The sequence below is a fragment of the Phytophthora infestans genome, genomic scaffold (assembly GCF_000142945.1).
Source record: "Phytophthora infestans T30-4 supercont1.62 genomic scaffold, whole genome shotgun sequence".
NCBI lineage: Eukaryota > Oomycota > Peronosporomycetes > Peronosporales > Peronosporaceae > Phytophthora > Phytophthora infestans.
The window spans coordinates 27,339-51,197 of NW_003303697.1; the positions used below are offsets into that span (position 1 = coordinate 27,339).

Sequence of the window (23,859 nt, forward strand, 5' to 3'; positions counted from 1 at the left end):
TTCTTGTCGTCTGGCTAGCTTGTGGCCTGGTGTTGTCTGTTCTCTTGTTGTCCTTGTCGGTGCTAGCAGTGGGCGCCATCGAGTCCAGGTACAGTCGGAAAGCTTTGTTCTTTCCCAGAATGATAGACTCGGCTTTGAGGCTGTACATCCCCGCCAACACGCCCACCAGTTTGTAGGGCAACTTGCTCCCTGGTAGCACAATTTGGTTACGCAAATCGATAATTGTGGCTCCATTATCGGCGCTGTCTTCAATAATCCCATAGATCTGGTGAAGCAACCCAAGCTCCAGCACAATTCCTCGATGGTACGCCGAGTTTTTGCGGGTGTTGGGCGGTTTATACCGCACACAATTTAGAATCTTAGGCTCAAGACTGGCACGTCGCGACGGCTGCAAAACTGCCTGAAACAATTCCAGCGGAAAGTTCTCGTCCGCCTTACACTCCTGCATAACATGAGAGCGAAGCACCTCCAGATGGCGCTTCTGCAAGCTAAGATCGCGTCCGAGATCCGACAGAACTGACGAGTGAGTCGGTAGTCCTTTCAAATACTTCTCTGCTGCAGCACATAAAATCTTCCTGCTCTGCTCGTCCGATTCAAAATCCGCAGACTCGTCAAACATTTGCGGTCTGAACTCTGCAGCGAACCGTGGCAGGTGGATGATGTTCAGGCGCCTCATCGCTGGCCGAGCCACGATCATCATCCGCTTGACCACCAGTCCGTTCGAAATGAGCGTATCCAGACAATTGTGCAGCCTCTTAACGGTTCCACCACTCAACAAACTGGTCAGAGTCGTCACTGTCACTCCCTGCACGCGCGCGCGACCCACTGCCTCGAGGATAACGAGATGTTCCGCTCCGAGGTCCGCGGCGATAGCCTTCACCGGGATATTGAGCGCTCGATGGCGTAGTTCTTCGCATGCTGCCACCATCACCTGTTTGTCTTGTTCCTGTTGCTCCGCCACTGCCTCTTCGTACGTGAGCAACGCCAGTTCCTCGGTCGTCAGCGCAGTCGTGTCATCTACCGCAAGAGCTCCAGCAGCTTGCAGCATCTCGCGTTTGATCTCTACTAGGTTATCTTCATTATCAGTGGGTCCAGGTCGTTTGCGCTTCTTGCTGAGCTTCTGAATAGAGGTCGCGGAGCCTCGGAAGAAGTGCAAGACGCCGTGACTCGAGCGCAGTCGCCGCCACACCTGCCGGCGCACAAACACGTCGTAACTCGACTCCACGCTGGAGAATAAAGAAGCTACAGACAATCCAGAGCTTCCTTCAAGCGCGATGTGGTCCATGCACGCGGCCACCAGATCGCGTGGCGAGCGCGAAGACATTGCGTCAAAGATGCTGGGGTTTGGATGGCGATGGTGATCGGAGTCACTAAATTTGGAATTTGTGATGGATTGATTCATGGTTCTAAATCGTGTTCCAGAACGGGATAAAACGGCCAATTGCAAGTGTCATAGAAACGTGAGCGCCAGTCAATCCTCCACTTTCCCCTTTCCGAGACACTGACGATGCATCCGACGGTGCTGCAGCAAGCGCGGCGGTCGCTGTGGCGAATGGCTCGCTGGCAATCCCAACTACCCGCGCGGGTACTGGCGCATAGCCTTTTAACACAATCTCTCAATGCATCTACTCACGCAGTCAGTGCCAATAATGACATCCTCACCGACCCGCAACCGCAGCTCCAGGAGCGCAAAACTACTACCAGTAACAAGAGTTTTAACCTCATGAACACACACTCTCTGGGGCGAGATGCGGCGCAGACTAGCGGTTCTAGCTCTGCGGCTTGGAAGCGGTCGACCAAGAAGAACCGATTCCGCCGGAAGAAGGGCAAGGGCAACAAGTGGTGGGCCGACATGGATCGCGTGTCTTTCCGCGTCCTACTGACTGAGGAAATGGGCTCCAACAAGGTTTCGTCGGTATTGCGCAAGTATATGAATGAGTTCCCGATTCTGAACAACAATTGGTCGGACCAGGAGCTCGTCATGATCGTCTGCACGCTCATTAAGATGAATCGCAGCGAGATGGCGCTCGAGGTGCTGCGTAACCAGATCAAGGAACCTGACCGCGATCGTGTTAACCGCGTGGCAGCAGCGAGTGCCCGAATGGGCAACGCACAAGTGGCTCTGGGCGTATTAGAGATCGCCAACCACTTCAACTTGGCGCCAGATGTGATTACTTTTACTAGTGCCATTCACGCCTGTGCCCGCAGTGGCAAGTACGACGTGCCAATGGCGCTGAATCTGCTGAACGAGATGATTTCCGCTAACGTCCAGCCTAATGCACGCACATACGGCGCAATGATCCTGGCGTATGCGCGGATGGACCGCTGGGAGGAAATCCTGGAGCTGGTGAATTCTATCCCGTATACGGACGAGGCACACAAGACGGAGGTCTTCACGTGCGCGATTATCTCGTGCTCGCGCAATCGACAGCACCACTATGCCTCCAGACTTTTTGAGTTGTTGCTGGAAGATGGCGTCTATCCGGGCGACAACGTCTGCAACGCTGCTCTTAGCTCCTGTGCACGGACTCCCGACGTGGCACAGCTTCGTCGCATCTTCAAGCTGGTGGAGAATCACGCTACACCTTCGACATACTCGTACAACTGCATGATCTCGGCTTATGGCAATGCTCGCAGCATGGATAAAGCGCTTAAAGTCTTCGAGAGCATGCAGAACGAAGCTACTATCGCTCCAGATATCGTGACTTTCAACTCGTTGCTTCTTGCTGCAGTGCGCTCGCGAAGGCTGGATATGTTTCCCTTCATTCTGTCGCTGATTAACGAAGCTGGCATCAAGTGGGATGCTATCACGCTCAACATTCTACTGGAGGGCTGCTCTTTGAATGGAGACATTGAATTGGCCCAATATTATTGGTCTCAGGCCACTCAAGGCAAACAGCCCAGCGCGGATGTGTCTTCAGAGGATAATCATCATGTTACCCTGGATCGCGGACACTTTGAGACGCTGATGGCGGTGTACATCGCTGCAGGGGATTATCAGGCCGTCGTGGATTTGTGGCAGAAGAGCAGGCTTTGTCGTCGTCGTGCAAAAAGCTCCAAGTCGCTCAATTTCCTCCTTCGTGCGTGCGAGGGTCTGAAATATGACAAGACGGCTGTGGCGGTCCTCGCTGAGTTCGCTGATCGTGGCCAGCCTCTCTCACCAATTGCGCACCAGCACATGCTGGAAGTTTTCCTTGCAGCTGACAAATACGACGCAGCGTCGGCTTATCTACACAAGATGATGGAGACGGATGGTTTAGTGTCCACCTTCTCATTTACCGTTCTTATGAAGTATCTGGCCAAGAACAAACGCCACTCGGATGTGCTGGCGGTGTTTAATCTGTACTTGGAAACTTGCGAGTCAAATGACCAGAACTCGCTGCTGCAATATCCAACGGATGCTGTCTACGTATTGGCGATGCGCTCGGCTGTGGAGCTGGAGGATCACGAAACTGTTCTTGCGATCTACAGCGGCTTGCCGACCACGATGTCTATGGCTGTTCATACAGAACTGCTCGTGTTGGCCGTGTCGTCTTGCGAGAGTGAAGGAGATTGGCGTGCTGCAGTCACAATGTATGATGAAATGACTGGGAGACTGGATGAAGACACGAATGTGGAAATGTACAAGCACATTGTCAAGATTGTCGCCAGTGCTGGGGAGTTTGATCGTGCCCTTGATGTGGGAGGTGGCCAATGGTATCGACAGAATAGACCCGACCAGGGCTGGGGGCTGTGAGTCAAGTGATTACCGCAAGTGCCTTGCAAGTTTCGTTCCTGTCGATTTACTCCTTGGCCTAAACGAGGTCGATACCCGAGTAGTATAGACCGAATTAACAATGCGACATCGTTCACTAAAAACTAACTTTATTGGAGGCAAATCTACTCCATCCATTTAATAGAGCCCACCAACAGATTGCGTGAAGGCAGCGGGCCCGGAGAAGGCACTAGCAGCACCAACTTCTGCTCGCTGACTCGAACTTCCTTACTGCACAAACAAGATAATTAGCATCATCGGTAGATTATGAAGCAGGGTGATAACATCATTCAGACACACTTACATGAACACGAAGCCCGCTGCAGAGGCACCGAGAAGCCACGAGAGATCTGTTGACGACGAGGAGGACTCTTGGCCGTGTCGTGGATGTGCAACAGCCGCCAATGAGTGTCCAAGTTCAGCGGTTTTCTCCACGGGTACTACGCGCAGGCGGTCAGTCTGCGTCTCCACTTGGCCTACCGGAAGCATCACGTCGGACACTTTCATATCTGTTCACGGCAGCAAATACGAGCCAATAGCTACGTAAGCAACAAAACTCGCAATTAAACCTTCAACAAAGGCCAACGCACCTTTAATCGCAAAGAATGACACATCGTCGAACGAGAGCTCATTGATACAGGGCGACAGCGTGGGGATGGCTACAGTCAGCGCGTGGGCGCCGTAAAAGTACTCGCGAATGCTGCTGATACGCGCCGCTGAGCGCATTTTGCTGTTCAGCGGGACCACTCCGCCCGACCGCGACAGCTTGACAATTGACCTGTCCGCTCCATTCGCATTCGCACCCGTCAGCGCACTCTGTAGACGACTGTAGAGTCTATCCTGGCCAATGACCAGCACCAAGTCCACGTCAAAATCCTTGATGGCGTGCACCAGCATGTCGAAGCCTGTGCCGTCCACCCAGCCGCACGTGTTGATGACGCATCCGGACGCGTTCACTTCTTCATCATTAGCTAGTCGACGCTTTACCGCCTTGGATAGTACCTGCTGCTGATAACGAAAGAGCTCGACGTTCTCGGAGGACGCAGCGTGGCCATAGAAATAGGCCAGCGGGTTAGTCAGGATGAAGTCCTCCTCAATACTGAGCGAGTTCATGTCAAGCGGCGAGGCAGAGATCGTTCCTGGGACGCTAAGACAGCCTTGACCCACATCTAGTTCCACAAGTGTGGGCTTCTCGCCTAGACGCAGCGCGTAGTTGACGAGAATTTGCGTGAGCGTCGATTTGCCGCTATCCACGGGTCCACAAACAAGCACACGCGGGCCTGCGGCATGCTTAGCCTTGGCCAGTTCGCGACGGCGCTGAAGCTGGGCGTGAATGTTTAGATAACTGTCCATAGGCGTCTCCTCTGACGTATAAGCCTCCTCCAGGGCACCGCGCACCTCTAGCGTGCAGCCATACCACGTAAAGATGGCCAGCTTGCGGTCGCGAAACACGTATTCACGATCGATGGCCAACTCGACGCCGAAGAGCTCGGCTGATCCACTCTTCAGCTTGATGCCTACTTCCGTCTGCGGCGGCACTTCCACGCGGTACTCGCATTCGCGTGCCACTACCTCTGTCGTCGTCGCAGCCTCCGTGCTCATGTTACTGTTCTCTGGATTTTATCCAGAGTTCTCTGGAATTTATCCAGACGACGTGATAATCCAGTAATTTCGTATACCCCGTCATAACCGTTTTGTATCGTTTGAGTGTTTAGCTACAGTGCCCGCCAAATCGGGGGTCTTAATGATTTGGCGGGTATAACAATCGATAAAAATATTTCCGTTGCACAAATAGTATTATGCACGTAGGTTGACCCCTTCACCAAAGATAAAGACAATTTACCTTTGTTAAATTTGTTTGCGATGTTACTGTATTGTAGCCTGCTAGAGCTACACCTTTTCCAGTCCAAATTGATCAAGAGCAAGTTATTGTGCTTTGCAGCCTTTTTGACAGTTTTAGTAGTAACTCGTACGATTTGTGAATGTATCGCTATCTACAAATCGTATTTAAGTACGATTTGTTGTAATCCGTGAGCGAGTAAGTGTTCCGGCATCAATAGAGTTCGTAGATGTACTGAGTAGCGCGGAGTCAACCCAACATGAGAAGCATTTCGTTTGGCACTTTTAAAAAGTGCCATTTCAAGACAAGTCTTACAGCATGGCGTATTCAAAAGACCTTCGTTGGCGTGCGGTAGAACTATTTTTGTTTATAATTATGAAGTGGTCCAGATAGGCCACGTGCTCGGAGCCTCGGCGCGCTCCATCTTGCGCTGGAATCAGCTTTTTTAAAGGCATGGCATGGTGACAGGCACGAAGCGGAGAAAGCGAGCCTCCCGGTGGCCGGCAGCTGTGTGCTCGTTCGTATTAAAGTACGTCCAGGACCACCCATGCTTTTATTTGGAGGAACTACAAGACACGCTTCGCTACAAGTTTGGGGATATTAAGCTGTCGACAGCAACAATTTGCAGAGCTCTTCGGTTCGATTTAGGGCTGTCAAGGAAGGTTTTAACTAAACGAGCACGCGAAGCTAAGGCCTACCAAGTGCAAGATTACATTGACAAGCTAACTCCCTTCTACTCAGCGCCCGAGCAGCTTGTATTTCTAGATGAGACTGCGAAGGATAGTCGCGATGGAGGCCGGCGATACGCATGGTCGAAGCGCAACACGCCTGCAGTGGTCACGTTGCCTTTTGTGCGAGGAGATCGGGTTTCCGTTCTGGTGGCCATGTCGACGGATGGTTTGTTTGGCTGGGGTTTCACAACTGGGACTTTTACCCGACACGTTTTTCACAAGACCTTTCACGAAAACATTTTGCCGTTTTTGAACCCATGGCCGCTTCCTCGCTCAACCCTCATACTGGAAAATGCCAAAATTCACATGTACAGGGAGCTGGAGGAAGTGGTTCACAGTGTGGGTGCGCTGATATTTTATCTACCACCGTACTGTCCTCAACTCAACCCGATCATAGTTGGGTTTTCACTGCTGAAGAGATGGATCCAGAAAAATACCAATTTGGCTTTTGCCTTTGCGCCGCAGGAAGTACTCGACTTGGCGATGTACGCCTGTACACGTGCGAAACAGGGAACGCGTGGAATCTACAAACATTGCGGATATGCATCTGATTCATTATTAATAAATGCTAGTGTAGCTGCTAGCGTTAAACAAACCCCATAATACAGCTACTGATGATCTTCATCCTTCATATTGTTTGCCGGAATGTTCATCGGTGTATCGGCGTTATGAGGGCGCCTGAGATCACAGTTCGGCAAGCCGAGGATACCGCGAAGATCATCCAGTGAAACAGCGATATTGACTTCGCTATCATTTATCATAATTTTTACCGTTCTAAAGCGGCGATCCAGTCGCCTTCGCTCAGCTTGTTGCTCATGCGCCATTTCGCGGCGAGCCTCGTCGACAGCACTGAGTTGACGATAGGTTGCGTGCTCGGGGACTGTTGGTTGAGTTCCATCTGGCTCACGCGCGTGCTGTGTAGCAAAGTATCGCAAAGCCAAACTATTTTGTTCAAGTGGGGGCTGGCTAGTAGCAGCGAGGTGCTCTCTAATTCGAATGGACGCTTCGTTGATCCGAGCTGTAGTTGATCGCCGAATCGAATTTTGAATCTGTACAATCATATCAAAGCCACAACACGTTAGTATTATAATTTGATACATTTGGAAGCAATTACATTCGTACCTTTACAGCATACACGAACACTAGCAGTCGGAAATCAGTCAGCGCAACTTTCCTGCGCTGTGAATTTCGCCAAGCTTGCACGACTTGCGTGTCAAATGATTCAGCACTTAGCTTGACAAACTCGCGCTGTTTCATGTTGGTACCAGGTTTAAGATACATGTCTTTTTCAGGCCACGATATGGCCTCTTGGGCGCTTAGAATTGCGTTCACCTTCGCAAGCAATACGGCATGTCCTTCAGCTGACCGTAAACTCAATGAGTGTGGTTGCTTGTGAACGGCTCGAACATCGTTCAGGGGCTCACCCAGTTTGATAGTCAAGACTACCTGGATCTCTTCATCGCCAAATATGTCTTGCACAGTGTCGCCGTTTGTAGTTGCGTTAGACTCCATGAATGAAAATGTGAAACAAAAGGTAATGCTGCCGGTCGCGGTTTTCTTCCTTGCGACTGCGCTTCTCATCTTGACGTCCATCTCGGCGTTCATCTCGGCGGCTCTGATACTTCCGCTTGTCATCTCGGCCTCGTGCGATCACGAGTCGGTCGCGTTGCTTCTTACGCTTCTCGCCGAGGATCCGACGATTGATTATCTGTTCCACCTTACTGATGTCTTCCAGCTGCAAGGGGTACATCAAATCCATCACATCGTCATCACCACAATGCAGCAAGAAGTGTTCGACATGGTCAGCCGCGTCGGCTCCACCCTTCTCGTACTGAATCTTGGCTGTCCGAGCATACCCGTTGAGTCGGATCAGGAAGTCGCAGATCGGTTCGTTGACTTTACGTCTCGCCGAGTAGTAACGAGTGCGGGCGGATTGGTCGAACTGTGAGCAGTAATAATCCAGGAACGCCTCGCTGAGTAGTTTCCAACGTCGCTGAGTCTTCTTCGGCAGCTGCCTGTACCAACTCTTCGCCGCGCGTCCCAAGCATAGCGAGAAAGGCTCGCACCATGCATTTTGGGGCATCCTGGTGCTCTTCATCTCGTAGATGAAACGCTTGAGCCACTGGAGCGACGCGTCAGAGCGGTAGCGCTTTCCTTCGAACTCGGCGATTTTGTCGAGCGAGGCGTGGGTTCGGACTTCTAGGTACTGCGTCGAGTCCTCTTCAGCCGCGTCAAAGCTCAAGTTTCGGATGTAGTCCTTCATGGTTTCTTCACGGTTACCTCTCACGTCGAAGGTGTCGTCGTCTTCTTCATCCTCCTCGTAAGCCTCAGCTTCGTCTGCAGCGTCATACAGCTCACGGTAACGACCAACATTCCGCTGTCCACGACTCGGCGCTCGCTGAGTCGGGTTTAGCTTCATTGGAGTCAGCATGTGGGAGTCTTTGAAGTACGGAGTCCCTTGCGTAGCGCGGAACACTTCACGTCTCTTCGTCTCCGGGGTCTTCGGTAAAGGAATCTTGCTTGGGTCTTCGCCGAGTGGTTTGAAGTCGGCTACTCGGCTGTACACCTTATTCGTTCCACCAGGGGCCTTCTCCAATCCAAACGCCACTCTCAACTTCTTCTTCCATTGCCATAGCTCAGCCACACCACGGGTCAGACTCCAATCGGACAGGATGAGGCTGTTTGGTCGGCTGTTGCACCGATAGCCCATCGCCTTCAACAGCAACACAGTTTCTTCCACCAACTGATTGATGTTGGCTGCACGCACCGGTTGAGTTAACTCAGGACCCAACATCGGCCACTTCGCTTGCGCCATCGCCACAGGCGCGAACATCATCATCCATTCCGATCTTGTTCTCATCTCCTCGCCGAGTCGAGCCAACACTTTATTGGCGCTCGGCGTATCGGCGTTCCTCGTCGCTTTCGGAATAAGGGGCGGACGGTCCCCTTGAGCAACGCCATGTTCTTCTTCATCTTCTTCATCGTCCGCACCTTCGTCGAGCTCGGCGGATAAGTTGCGCTCGACAGGACGTGTGGCTCCCATGCGTCCCACCGGCAGCGTCAACTCTTCCACCTCGCCAAGTAGCTCGGCGGTGTGCGCTTGGCTGTGTGTGAGTTTGTTTAACGTTTGTTTGGCGTTTGTTTGGCGTTTGTTTTGGTTAATAGAAGGTGCTCCCAAATAGTCTAGGCGGTTAGGATAAGTGGCTTTCACCCACGCGACCCGGGTTCGAATCCCGGTTTGGGAATTTTGCTGTGCTTTTTCAATTCTTCGTTCCGTCATGTATTTAGCGCTCGTTGTGCTTGCTGGTACGACGTTCGGATGGCAGTATTGCTAGGGATGGAGAGTGGTTCGGCTTAGCACTCGCAGGGTCAGCGACCAGCCGGTGGGTAAGCGTGGCGAGAACGGCGGTGTCAGATTCGGGTTTGAAACAACCGTTCCTGCGTGGTAAAGGTCTTTAAAGGTGCTGGATGCAATGTTGAAGGCGGCATTGCGCGTGGCCTTGGTGTGGTGCGCTTGGTTGTGTGTGAGTTTGTTTGGCGTTTGTTTTGGTTAATAGAAGGTGCTCCCAAATAGTATAGGCGCTTAGGATACGTTGGTTTCACCCACGCGACCCGGGTTCGAGTCCCGGTTTGGGAATTTTGCTGTGCTTTTTCAATTCTTCGCTCCGCCATGTATATAGCGCTCGTTGTGCTTGCTGGTACGACGTTCGGATGGCAGTATTGCTAGGGATGGAGAGTGGTTCGGCTTAGCACTCTGTGGTGTAGGGATTTCCAGATTCGACCATACGCCGACCTACTTTAGGTCAAGAATCGGCTCGGTCTGATAACCCAGAGCTTAAGAACAAAAGATCACGGTAAGTACTTGGCGATCTGTCCGGATATGCTAACCGGATAGCCGCTGAGCTCAACGGTCGCCCGAACGCAGCTGAAGGGTCGGTAGAGATCCGAAACGACTACATTTCACTAGATATTTGTATAGGAAGCATAGGATTAAATAGGGAGAGCCGAAAAGGCTCCCAGAAGATAACAGAGCAGAATTTTCCTAGTCCAAGACACGTGTACACTTTTCCGGTAAGTCCCTGCATAGGGCTGGATTATGCCTGCCGTCAATACTCGAGAGGCATAGCTTGTAGGGTATTGACTGGTAGCGCCAAGAGATTAGGTCGGTCCGGGTAGGACAAAGTCTCGCTACGCGCGAAAGAAAGTCCCGCATACTCAGCGGGCCGGTACGTCGGATAGCCCGGGTGCCGTAACACTTCTAGCTGAGCAGCCTCTGCGCTCGGTGACCTGTAAAAGCGCTCGCGCGCCGTCGTCCATCCTTTGGTGGAGGGCACAGGGTTGTGAACGAGCTCAGCCGAACCAAACTCGGCGGAGCCTCGGAAATGATCTGACTTGGTTAGTCGGAACCGAGTGGAAGCGAGCCACTCGTCTGCTCCGGAAGGGCCGGACCGCGAGGGGACCACCCTCGACGCAGGCCATACAACCGCCGACCTAGCTCGCCGATTCGTTGTGGTTTGTGTAAGGGAATCCACATCTGACGGTCACACCAAGACCACGCCCATTGCCGCCTTCAACATTGCATCCAGCACCTTCAAAGACCTTTACCACGCAGGAACAGTTGTTTCAAACCCGAATCAGACACTGCCGTTCTCGCCACGCTTACCCACCGGCTGGTCGTTGACCCTGCGAGTGCTAAGCCGAACTACTCTCCATCACCGGGCCATACAGTCATCCGAACGTCGTACAACGAGCGCTATATACATGGCGGAACGAAGAATTGAAAAAGCAAAGCAAAATTCCCAAACCGGGACTCGAACCCGGGTCGCGTGGGTAACAGCCACGTATCCTAACCGCCTAGACTATTTGGGAGCACCTTCTATTAACCAAAACAAACGACAAACAAAAGGCCAAACAAATGGATACTCACACACAACCAAGCGCACCACATCAAGGCCACGCGCATTGCCGCGTTCAACATTGCATCCAGCACCTTCAAAGACCTTTACCACGCAGGAGCTGTTGTTTTAAACCTGAATTAGATACCGCCGTTCTCGCCACGCTTACCCACCGGCTGGTCGTTGCCCCTGCCAGTGCTAAGCCGAGCTACTCTCCATCACCGGCCACACAGTCATCCGAACGTCGTACCAGCAAGCACAACGAGCGCTATATACGTGGCGGAACAAAGAATTGAAAAAGCAAAGCAAAATTCCCAAACCGGGACCCGAACCCGGGTCGCGTGGGTGAAACCAACGTATCCTAACCGCCTAAACTATTTGGGAGCACCTTCTATAAACCAAAACAAACGCCAAACAAAAGGCCAAACACACGCATACTCACACACAACCAAGCGCATCACACCAAGGCCACGCGCATTGCCGCCTTCAACTTTGCATCCAGCACCTTCAAATACCTTTTCCACGCAGGAGCTGTTGTTTTAAACCTGAATTAGATACCGCCGTTCTCGCCACGCTTACCCTCCGGCTGGTCGTTGCCCCTGCGAGTGCTAAGCCGAGCTACTCTCCATCACCGGCCATACAGTCATCCGAACGTCGTACCAGCAAGCACAACGAGCGCTATATACATGGCGGAACGAAGAATTGAAAAAGCAAAGCAAAATTCTCAAACCGGGACTCGAACCCGGGTCGCGTGGGTAACAGCCACGTATCCTAACCGCCTAGACTATTTGGGAGCACCTTCTATTAACCAAAACAAACGCCAAACAAAAGGCCAAACAAATGCATACTCACACACAACCAAGCGCACCACATCAAGGCCACGCGCACCACATCAAGGCCACGCGCATTGCCGCGTTCAACATTGCATCCAGCACCTTCAAAGACCTTTACCACGCAGGAGCTGTTGTTTTAAACCTGAATTAGACACCGCCGTTCTCGCCACGCTTACCCACCGGCTGGTCGTTGACCCTGCGAGTGCTAAGCCGAACCACTCTCCATCACCGGCCATACAGTCATCCGAACGTCGTACCAGCAAGCTCAACGAGCGCTAAATACATGACGGAACAAAGAATTGAAAAAGCTAAATTCCCAAACCGGGACATGAACCCGGGTCGCGTGGGTGAAAGCCACATATCCTAGCCGCCTAGATGATTTGGGAGCACCTTCTATTAACCAAAACAAACGCCAAACAAAAGGCCAAACAAATGCATACTCACACACAACCAAGCGCACCACATCAAGGCCACGCGCACCACATCAAGGCCACGCGCATTGCCGCCTTCAACTTTGCATTTAGCACCTTCAAAGACCTTTACCACGCAGGAGCTGTTGTTTTAAACCTGAATCAGACACTGCCGTTCTCGCCACGCTTACCCACCGGCTGGTCGTTGACCCTGCGAGTGCTAAGCCGAACTACTCTCCATCACCGGCCATACAGTCATCCGAACGTCGTACAACGAGCGCTATATACATGGCGGAACGAAGAATTGAAAAAGCAAAGCAAAATTCCCAAACCGGGACTCGAACCCGGGTCGCGTGGGTAACAGCCACGTATCCTAACCGCCTAGACTATTTGGGAGCACCTTCTATTAACCAAAACAAACGACAAACAAAAGGCCAAACAAATGGGTACTCACACACAACCAAGCGCACCACATCAAGGCCACGCGCATTGCCGCCTTCAACATTGCATCCAGCACCTTCAAAGACCTTTACCACGCAGGAGCTGTTGTTTTAAACCTGAATTAGATACCGCCGTTCTCGCCACGCTTACCCACCGGCTGGTCGTTGCCCCTGCGAGTGCTAAGCCGAGCTACTCTCCATCACCGGCCATACAGTCATCCGAACGTCGTACCAGCAAGCTCAACGAGCGCTAAATACATGACGGAACAAAGAATTGAAAAAGCAAAATTCCCAAACCGGGACTAGAACCCGGGTCGCGTGGGTGAAAGCCACGTATCCTAGCCGCCTAGATGATTTGGGAGCACCTTCTATTAACCAAAACAAACGCCAAACAAAAGGCCAAACAAATGCATACTCACACACAACCAAGCGCACCACATCAAGGCCACGCGCACCACATCAAGGCCACGCGCATTGCCGCGTTCAACATTGCATCCAGCACCTTCAAAGACCTTTACCACGCAGGAGCTGTTGTTTTAAACCTGAATTAGACACCGCCGTTCTCGCCACGCTTACCCACCGGCTGGTCGTTGACCCTGCGAGTGCTAAGCCGAACCACTCTCCATCACCGGCAATACTGCCATCCGAACGTCGTACTAGCAAGCACAACGAGCGCTAAATACATGACGGAACAAAGAATTGAAAAAGCAAAATTCTCAAACCGGGACTAGAACCCGGGTCGCGTGGGTGAAAGCCACGTATCCTAGCCGCCTAGATGATTTGGGAGCACCTTCTATTAACCAAAACAAACGCCAAACAAAAGGCCAAACAAATGCATACTCACACACAACCAAGCGCACCACATCAAGGCCACGCGCACCACATCAAGGCCACGCGCATTGCCGCGTTCAACATTGCATCCAGCACCTTCAAAGACCTTTACCACGCAGGAACGGTTGTTTCAAACCCGAATCAGACACTGCCGTTCTCGCCACGCGTACCCACCGGTTGGTCGTTGCCTTTGCGTGTGCTAAGGCTGACTACTCTCCATCACCGGCCATGGAGCATTGCTCCTCCTTGGAGCAAAAGCGACCTCCTATAGCCCCATTGTAGTTATCAGAGAACTGTGGTTTCTGAACCAATCCGAGGTTATGGAGCTAATCGAGGGTTAAGAAGTATTGCAAAACAACTAACTTTGTGGAGCTAGAGCGACCCCTAAAAACTCCAATGGAGGTCAGCATTGGAGCATCTCAAAAATGTCCACACGGTAATCTATTTCTGGCTAATGCGAAATTTTGGTTAGACATTCCTTACTTTAACCCCAGCGACTACAGCTCTCTATTAATTAGTATTGGAGCATCTAAAAATATTCACACGGAGATCTAATTCTGGCTTGATTTTTATATATTCCTTGCTCCAACTCCAGGAACTACAGCTCTCTACTGTAGTAGAACGGAAGGGCTGATTCAGCAAGGCAGGATATGCATCACTTCAGGAAATCCCAACCTTCACAGCGTTAATCTACCTAATGGGTAGGGAATCGTTAGCATTGAAAACGAATAAAACGAAGATAACTTTCAGAGCTTCTTCGGGCGAAGCACGACTTTGTAGTGTAGATAGCGGAAATTTGCAGGATAGACTGAGTGATCAGTGATCAAGCCGCCTTGCATTTTGCTTACAATCCATAGCGGTGGGTCTAAATGGATATACATGTAATCGTATGTTTCTTAATTTTACTAGTAGCTCAATAGTACTATCCGAGCTTCAACTGGCTACTGCAGTAATAGTAGAAATGGAAATCGCCAAACTACTGGCTACTATAATAATAGTTTTTGGTACAGCGTTCAAAAGGCGGCACCCAGGTTTGGTAAGAGCCTTGTCCAAAAATAGAGAATCAAACATTTTTTCTTATCTATTTTTCCCCTATGAAAAACGAGGTGCCGAGATTGCCTCTTTTTTAAAGAGCGAAAGTTTATTTGAGAAATGATGCAGAGAAGGAGGAAGTTGCTGTGGGCACGAAAGGCGCCTACGACGGCTGTCTGCGCTCGGAAGCACCACCGTGTCGTTGGGGGGGTATAAGGACCAACAGAGAGCGCCTACAGATAGCAAGATTCAGCTGTAGTAGTACAGCGTCGATCTTCATAACCATTACACTACAGCGGCTGCAGCGGTCTTTTCAGTACACACACAGGCTCGCGACACGGAAGCACTGGAACGGAAGAAGGGCAAAGCCTCTTGGTTCATGAGGTACTAGCGGCCCCCATGACCAGGCCCTGGGTCTCCTAGTGTACTCGTCACAAGTTGGACCTTCCGTTCATGTTTTCTTAGCCATTACGTGTCCTCGCCATAATCCTGTACCCCGACGCCCTCTGTATGCGAAGCGGTGCTTTAGCACTTCCACGTGAGCATGACGCCCCGCTCATCAGCTTTACTACCATTGATAGCGATTTCCTACGGCAATGGGGAAGCTCGTGAGCGCGGCGTCGACTGCAAGGCGAACAGTTCATGGGCGCAGCGTCGCCCGCTAAGGTGGAAAAGCGCGTAGGCGTGACGTCCGCCGTAGCGGGTAGTAAGGATAGAGCTGTGTGGATGACCTGGACTCCGGCTATGAGTGCAGCAACGTTACAGCACTCGTATAGCACTAATCCACAGATATCAGCTTTACTACCATTGATAGCGATTTCCTACGGCTATGGGGAAGCTCGTGAGCGCGGCGTCGACTGCAAGGCGAACAGTTCATGGGCGCAGCGTCGACTGCCAACGTGAAAAAGCGCGTTGGCGTGACGTCCGCCGTAGCGGGTAGTAAGGATAGAACTAACGGTCTCAGACTACTCCACCGGACTCGTGTAGAAACTATTCCAGGGGAAGTTCTAGGTTAAGGCCGAATGTGTGGATAACCTGGCCTCCGGCTATGCGGCGCAGGGCCTCAGCCTGAGCCCTCACGTCGCGCCTGGTGTCGACACTACATCGACGGACAGAATGTAACTGCCGCCAAATTAACTGCCATTGCCAAAGATAAGAGCAATAAACAAGGATGGGAGGAGCGTGCACATCTTCATAAAAGAACAGCAAATACAGTACTGCACCCCGTTTTCGCGGGGGTGGACCATATAGGATTTGCAAATAAACTAGATTTTAGCTTACAAATTATAGCTCATTTGGATTCAGGATCATGACATCCGGAAGTTTATCAAAGGTCCAAGGGCGCGAAAACGGGGTGCAGTACTGTACTTGGGTTTCAGCAAATCAGGTATCACAATTAAACGCAATCAAACAATTTCTTACAAATGGTAGGATAATATTATTATGGCAATTCTTCATGGTAAATGTTTATCCAATCAGTGCTGAATATTGTATATGGCCGTTCTATCATGTGCAGGTCCTTTTTGTTCTTAAAAACTCAAACCATTCGTGGCAGTTACATTCTGTCCGTCGCTGTAATTTGAGATCTTTCTTCAGATACAGCCTATCAGAGGGGTTAGTATGAATTTAGATAGGTTTATAAGTATAAATTGGTGTGGCGCTTGGATACCGACAATTTGTTTGACTTCATTTTTTCAAGAGCAGAAAAAATCGGCAGCCGATCGCTTTTTATTTAGTTACAAGATTTTCAAGCTCAGTTCTTACGATCTGTGAATAGCTTGTACATGTTGGAGCAGGTGTATCAGTCGGGCTTCATCTCGCTGCTCTACAGCGTCGGGTGCGTGCTTGTGCGGGAAGAGGCAGCTTTCGACTGCGCGGACTAACCATGACAGCACTGTTGCATCCACCGTAGTCCGCGACCGCTACAGCTGTGCGAGACGCGAGGACCGTGGAAGTATACGACGCGTGCTCGATGAAGATGTGCAGTCATCTGTCGTGGAGCTTTTAGCTGGTAACATTGCGCATACTTGGCTTCGGATCCCTTTTGGTGCACATGAGCAGCAACAAGAGTCGCTGTTGGCATCAGCGTTGCATATTCGATTGCGGCACCTGATTCTGGTGCTCAAAAACCTCGACCAGCACGTGTCGCTGGAGGTTCACGTGGCCGACGATCGCAACATAAGAAGACGCTTTCGCTTCTCTACGTTCCAGAAGAGTAGTGCCGTGCATTCTCAACTTGCCCTGCTGCCGCTACACTTGGACAGCGGCTGGAACCAACTGCACTTGGACCTGGGCGAGCTATCGCGCACTTGCTACAACGCCCGATACGCACATGCGATCAGCGTACAGCTCCACGCGAGTTGTCGAGTGCGCCGGATCTACTTTGCAGAGCAAATGTTTTCTGAAGCGCAGCTTCCAGCTGAGTTTCGGCTGTTTAGAAGGCTCAACAAGCGTGACCAATATCGCATCAGCAACAAAGCGAGTAAATTTTCGTAGTACTACAGCAGTAGAACTTTAATTGATCAACACATGGCACAAGTTTCCTTGCAAATTTTTGTTAATTTTGCTACTGCTCGATGGTGCTTACTACTACTGTAGTACATACTACTAGCAGCAACTGGGACATGCAAGATGAATCAAGAGTCGAGTCCAACCACCACACTGTGTGGCACACAGGGGCATAGAAAGCAGATGATGCTATCAACACCACCGCTCAGCTGAAGTTGCTTGCCGAGCCGAAGAAGACGCGACCCCCTACGTGATGACCGTAGGGGCCTTGCGACCGGTCTTCTTCTCCAAGTCAGACAGCTTCAGACCCACCTCAATCAGCTTCTCCAGTCCTTCAGAGGCGTTCTGGTCCAGGTTGCCTGTCGGCTCCTCGTACTTCTCAATGTACATACGGATGGTCGCGCCAGCAACGCCCGTGCCCGACAGGCGAAACACGACACGCGAGCCTCCCTCGAACAGGAAACGGATACCCTGGTGCGATGACACACTACCATCCACTGGGTCCACGTACTCGAATTCGTCGGCTTTCTCTACCTTAAAGCCGTTGATCTCCTTGCCTACAACACCGTCAAATTTGGTCATAACGGCGAACATACTTTCGGCAGCGGCCTTGTCCACGTTCTCGTAATCGTAACGGCAGTAATAATTGCGGCCAAACTTCTTCCAGTGGTCGCGAACAACGTCCTCCACTGTCACAAGCGGGGCACCCTCCACCTGCTTTGAGGCCAGGATCGAAAGCCAGGCCAGCACAGCCCACATACCGTCCTTCTCGCGGATGTGGTTCGAGCCTGTACCGAAGCTCTCCTCACCGCAGATGAACGGGGTGTAATCCTCCTTGCCGAACACGACGTGCGAGTCCATCAGGTTGCCGAAGAACTTCCAGCCAGTCGGAACCTCAAAGAAAGGCACGTCCAGCTTCTTAGCCACAAGGTCTACGGCACCGCTGGTGGGCATTGAACGAGCCACACCACGCAGGCCATTCTTAAAGAACGGAATGACCGTGCAGTTAGCAGCGATGATGGCAAGAGAGTCCGAAGGCGTCACGAAGAAGCGTGCGCCCAGTATCATGTTACGGTCAGCATCGCCATCCCAGGCAGCACCGAATGCAGGTGGCTCCTGCTCCTGACCAGTCACGGGCAGGCCCTTGGCGTCCACACCCATGGCCTTGATTAAGGTCTTGGCGTAAGTCAGGTTCGGGTCGGCGTGGCCTCCGCCGAAGTCCTCCAAAGGAGTGGCGTTCAACAGACACGCTTCGTCACAGCCCAACTCCTCCACAAATACGCGGCGAGCGTACGGACCATTCACACCCGACATGGCGTCGACCACGAACGTAAAGTCCGAGCGAGACACCAACTTCTTGATGGCGTGGAAGTCGAAAATGCGTTTCAGCAAGTCCACGTGGTGTTCGGCCGAGTCAAATACCTCAATTGTGATCGTGCGGCTACCATCGTCAGCGTCAACCGTGGTCGTGCCGATCTTGGTCACGTCAACCGTGGGGAAGTCCGCGGCGATCTTGTACGATGTGATCACCTTCGACATATCAAAGACCTCGTTCGTCACCTTCTCGGGGGCAGGGCCACCATTCTCACAGTTGTACTTGATACCGAAGTCCTCGTTCGGGCCACCAGGGTTATGACTCGCCGACAGAATGAAGGCGCCGAAGGCGACGCTGCCTCCCTCGCGCTCACGCACAACAGCCGACACACACGGGGTGCTCAGCAGACCGTCCTTTCCGATCCACAGACGGTCGACACCGTAAGCCACAGCCATCTTGGTGATAATTTGAATAGCTTCCTTGTTGAAGTAACGGCCATCGCCGGACACAACCAGAGTGCCACCGTTCAGGTCCTTGGCGGGTAGAGCCTCGAACACGGAAGCCACGAAGTTCTGCAGGTAGCTGTCGCTCATGAACGTTTTGGTCTTCTTACGCAGACCCGAAGTACCGGGCTTCTGGTCTGGAAACGGAGATGTCTTGACCGTCGACACTTTAAGCTTGCCCAGACCCTTCTGCTCGGTCAAATCCACCGTCGTGTCCTTGTACGTACCAGGCAGCACCGTCTTCTGCTCAGAGTTCTTGTTCACGACCTCCACGGATCCCTCAAACACAACACCAGGAGCGAAGCCAACGTTGCCTGTAATCTTCAGGCGGTCGCACTTGATCAGCGACGGCACGTTGCCACGCACAGCAGCCTCAAGCTGCTGCACCAGCTTGAAGTTCTTAGAGTCCAGAGACACAATGGGGGCCACACCCTCACGCTCGGGGGCGATAACAGGGCGGTAGTCCTCAGTGATGACGTAGGCATCCGAGCGCAGCAGAATCAGGTCATCGCACTTCTTCACGGGGGCGAAACGCGTACGAGGGACGCACACAGCACCAGCACCGTCGAAGCACTCGATGGCAGCACCCATAGCGGTCTCCAGCTGAAACACTGGGGTCGAGCTGGAGTCCTTGGGGTCCACGGTCTTGGAGTTCTTGATCATAGGAAGGCGAATGACGCCACCCTGCTTCTTCAGCTCCTCTTGGAGCTTGTCCAGACGGATCCACAGGTTGTTCGTGTTGAAGTAACGGTGCTTTTCGATGTTCTGAAACTCCTTCTCGTCCTCGTCAGCGCATTGGGCAGACTCACGGAGGATGAGGCGGCCGTCGGCGGTGCGCTCAGCCAGGTGACCACCCTTCTTGTCGTTCTCCGTGCGCTCGCAGCACTCCATGAGGAATGGTTTATCAGACTGCGCGAAGTACGTGAGCAGATCCAAGTCAAGAGTGGCACCCAGGTTGTCCGAGTTGGACACGAACATATACTTGACGCCGTCGGCGACAAGCTTGTCCAGCTTGCCCGAGCCGGCAAGCGACGCGTACAGGTCACCGTGTCCAGGCGGGCACCACTCTTTAGCGGGGTTGGGAGGGTACGAGGCCGGCTCCATAGTGGCTGCGTTCACCTTCGGCACCTTGTTCTGTAACAACTCCAGAGTCTCGTCCTCAACAAGCTCCGGGTACTTCTGCAGATATTCGAGGGTGTCAGCGCTCGTACTGAAGCTGTTCATGAGGACAAAGCGCACGTGGGACTTATGCGTGGCGCGCAGCTCCGTCACCTGCTTGGCCATGACATCCAGAAAGGTATCGTCGCCCTTGACGGTCAGCAGCGACTTAGCCTTGTCCAGACCCATGCTGGTACCCAGACCGCCGTTCAGCTTGAGCACGACTGTCTCCTTAAGCAGGGATGGATCGGCCTTGACGGACTCGCGGATGCTGTCGGCCTTGTTTTCCAGGTACGGCAGGTTGTCGGCGGGCTTAATGGAGCTCTCGGCGATCATACCGGTCTCGCCGCTCACAAGGGCGTCGTACGAGAACTCGAAAGCCTTAATAGCCTCTGTCGACAGGCCAGCAGCCTGCATCTTCGCGCGGTACGCGTCGAACTGAGCCATGCTTGAACTGTTGCTGGGGTTACGACCACGCAGCGCAGGTAAAGGGAACTTCCAGCCGAAGATCTTCGTCTTTGCGCTTGGTGTTCCAAAATTGGAAATGAACCTTGGGTGCTAGCGAAGGATCTCGCTGGGAAAAGCCTCAAAACAGTAACATACTTGGGATTTGTAATTTTCAGATCAGTGACAGTGTGAGTAGTGACGTCCCTCGAGTTTTCGAGCATACTTTTTTGCTTTACGCATTGCGCAAATCGAAATTTACTTCATTTGATTAATCCATCGAGTCTCCGGCACCAGAACCTTGTATCACAGCGCTCTTGACAAATGGTTGGTAGCGTCGGAAGGAATGGCAACGCTGCCACCCCGCCACGAGTTCCCGCCGTTAGCCTAACGTCGTGGTGCGCGCTTGCGCAACGAGCGATAAACGGTGCAGTTAACCTGCCACGTGGCACATATTGGTTCGTGTTCCAAGGGAGTTCGTTTTGACAAAGGCTGTAGTACTTCGTTGAATCGTCATGATTTTTACTTGATTTTTGTGAGTGTGTGCAATCAGAAAAGTTTGCTTTTTTTTATAAAGAAGTGAGCAGCGGCAATGCATCTACACTCTTCATGCGCGGAGATCAAGATGAATGTTCATGCTTGCGTTGCAGTCTTTGGCGCGGAAGGCAGCGGTGCTGATTTTGCGGGTTGGGCGTCGTGTGGAGATAAAGATCGGCGCCCTGCTCTGCAACACTTCGAAGGGACAGTGACAGCACCCTACAAGAATTATACATGTACAATGTGGGGGCCCCACAGTGGGGCCTGTTAAAACATGGTATTATAGAAAGTGTCAGGGTTGCTCAAAATATAATTTATATGGATTTCGTCGTTTAATGAGAATAAATACCTGCATGGTAGATCGGAAATCTGCAAATAAATAATTTGTGCTGCAACTGTGGCAAATAAATACTACAGTATCTGCATCAAAACTTGATCGTGTTACTAGATTAATGGCTTTGGGGAAAACATGCTCCTCGAGTGCTGGGAAGGCATCAGGGAAGCGTCGGACATGGCGAAGGTTGCGAGAGTTGGTAGTTTGGGCTGTGTGCGAGTTAAAAAGAGTTTGAGTCGGCGGCACAAGTTTGCAGACAGCTCAGAGCCAACGAAAATCTGGTGGCTGCCGAACAAGGACTATAAATTTCGTGTAGGAATTCATAAATCCAAAAATAAATTTTCAAATTGTGGCCAAACCATAAGTAAATTATTTTCTAACGAAAAAAATATATTTTTAGTAAATAGGATCCCTGAAAAGTGTAGAGTGCATGGCGGGGTGAACCTTCACGTTGTTGTGCAGCAATGTCATAGCGAATCTGCAAGCGCTGTGCCGAGTTCTGTAAGGTAACTTATTACCATAATTCTGCTAAATGCAATGCTCGGCATCAGGTACATGAAGGTGAAGTGCACCGTCGCAGAGGCATTCCACACAGAGCGTCGGCGTATAGAGCATTGGCGGCGCATCTGTGCTGCATTCACGCAATGAAACAGGCTTTCTTCTTCTGAATTCCTACGTATTGATAAGAGCATGTCTCGGAGTGCCTCTAAAAAAACTCTGCAATACAAATTGTGGCCCAGTTATCCGCTTCCTCAGTACAATAGATTGTATCTCGATAAAAATGCATCGCTAGACGATTTGTATGTCAAGCTGGATTGGCTGTTTTCGATGAATCAGATTGCTTTTCGAAGCTCTTTTTCCTACTTCTTCAGGATATTTTAAAGTTTGATTTTGATTATTTCTGATTTACCATGAAACTCGCTCCGTCTGCATTTATTCGGCAGCCTTAAAGTTATCGCAAGTTAAATGAACGGGCCATTCATTAGCGGACCGGTAAAGTACCGTAAAAGTCGGCCCCAGTGCGACAAACGGGTCCAGTGCGACGTTCCCATTTTTATGGATGGCACATCGTCCAGAGACAGATCTCTAAAAGAGGATCTGCCGCCTGCTTAGGACGGATGTCATTAAAAGGGGTCATTTAAAAACCTTAGCGAGGTTTTAAATTTGTCTTGACTTTGACCAAAAAAATGATGTCGCACTGGGGCCGATATTTACGGTAGGATGTTTTTCGTAAGAAAACCCAGAGCTTCCCCGTGTGCAACACGGCATTGTCAAGATTGTTTTTTCGAATCCCAAGGTAATCTACTTTTGAAAACTTCAAAAGGGTGTTTTGTACCTTTTCTGAGGGCAGTACGTACTATTTTTTTAGCTCTTTTAATATCATATACGTAAGAAACTGAATATGGAACAATCAAACACACGAGGTTTTCTTAAAAAAAAAAACTTTTGTTAATTTTTTTAAAGGACCGTAGAAGTCATATACATAGATTATACTAGTATGAGCTTAAACTAGCAGTAAATAGAATTGTTAAGTGTTACCAGATACTTGTACCTACACATTTTCAGAATTAGGACTACTAGCGGACTGGGCTGGTAGCGTAAATGTTCAATTCGGTAGAGTAATACAGCATGTGAGGGAAAACCAGTCTCGTACCGGTAGTGAAAAGGAAAGAAGTGTCTTGAGTCTACAATTGAACGCACAATAATTTCATGGTACGCGAGCTAAACGTCCAGCATCAACCGGGTGGTCTTTTTTCTTTTCAAATTCACAATTAATACCCGTCAGGATACGCTTCCGTCATATCAATCACCGGTGATGGCCTGGATACCGCCCCCCGCGACTGCCTGGTTACCTTTTTCATTCATATTTAGCGAGCTAAGCGTCCAGCATCAGCAGGGAACTAATGATCTGACATTTTAAATACACAGGTCTTAGCGTGCAGTTTGCAAGCCAAATTCTACCCCCCTTCCCTTCATGTTACGCGAGCTAAGCGCCCGCCTTCTTGTCCAACCCCCGAGATTGCTGAGCTAATTCGGCATGAGCGCGTTTTTCGGCGACTGTAAGCCTAAACTCATCCTATGGAATATTAGGGCAAAAATATATCATAGTTTAATACCTGTCCAGCTTAGAAAATAGACCCCAAATACCAGTTTCCTACCAGCTGATGCGTTACTGTGACAAACAAGTCAATTCTGGACAGTTCAAAAGTATAACTGTGTATTTTACGAACTATCCACAAAATGACCAGTTACCCCTTCCCTGAATGGAGCACTTTCCAAATAGTTTGAGATTC

The 23,859-nt window shown here is 51.0% G+C and overlaps 4 protein-coding genes and 1 non-coding gene across 5 annotated transcripts; 2 read left to right on the forward strand and 3 right to left on the reverse strand.

Moving 5' to 3' along the window:
- Positions 1-1,497: 1,497 nt before the first annotated feature.
- On the forward strand, positions 1,498-3,736 carry PITG_18411 (uncharacterized protein; the record flags this gene model as incomplete). Its single annotated transcript, XM_002896300.1, has 1 exon — positions 1,498-3,736. One exon carries the CDS (start codon positions 1,724-1,726, stop codon positions 3,734-3,736), a length of 2,013 nt encoding a protein of 670 aa, XP_002896346.1.
- Positions 3,737-4,044: 308 nt separating this feature from the next.
- Positions 4,045-5,356, reverse strand: PITG_18412 (pre-mRNA cleavage complex II protein Clp1, putative; the record flags this gene model as incomplete). Its single annotated transcript, XM_002896301.1, has 3 exons — positions 4,045-4,194; positions 4,235-4,263; positions 4,345-5,356. 3 exons carry the CDS (start codon positions 5,354-5,356, stop codon positions 4,045-4,047), a joined length of 1,191 nt encoding a protein of 396 aa, XP_002896347.1.
- Positions 5,357-12,366: 7,010 nt separating this feature from the next.
- PITG_29983 lies at positions 12,367-12,439 on the reverse strand. The gene has a single exon. It is a non-coding gene; the product is annotated as a tRNA-Glu (tRNA).
- A 4,111-nt stretch (positions 12,440-16,550) lies between these two features.
- Positions 16,551-17,262, forward strand: PITG_18413 (uncharacterized protein; the record flags this gene model as incomplete). Its single annotated transcript, XM_002896302.1, has 3 exons — positions 16,551-16,607; positions 16,711-17,109; positions 17,158-17,262. The coding sequence occupies 3 exons, from the start codon at positions 16,551-16,553 to the stop codon at positions 17,260-17,262; spliced, it is 561 nt and encodes a 186-aa protein (XP_002896348.1).
- Positions 17,263-17,305: 43 nt separating this feature from the next.
- Positions 17,306-20,697, reverse strand: PITG_18414 (phosphoglucomutase; the record flags this gene model as incomplete). Its single annotated transcript, XM_002896303.1, has 1 exon — positions 17,306-20,697. One exon carries the CDS (start codon positions 20,695-20,697, stop codon positions 17,521-17,523), a length of 3,177 nt encoding a protein of 1,058 aa, XP_002896349.1.
- Between the last annotated feature and the right edge of the window lie 3,162 nt (positions 20,698-23,859).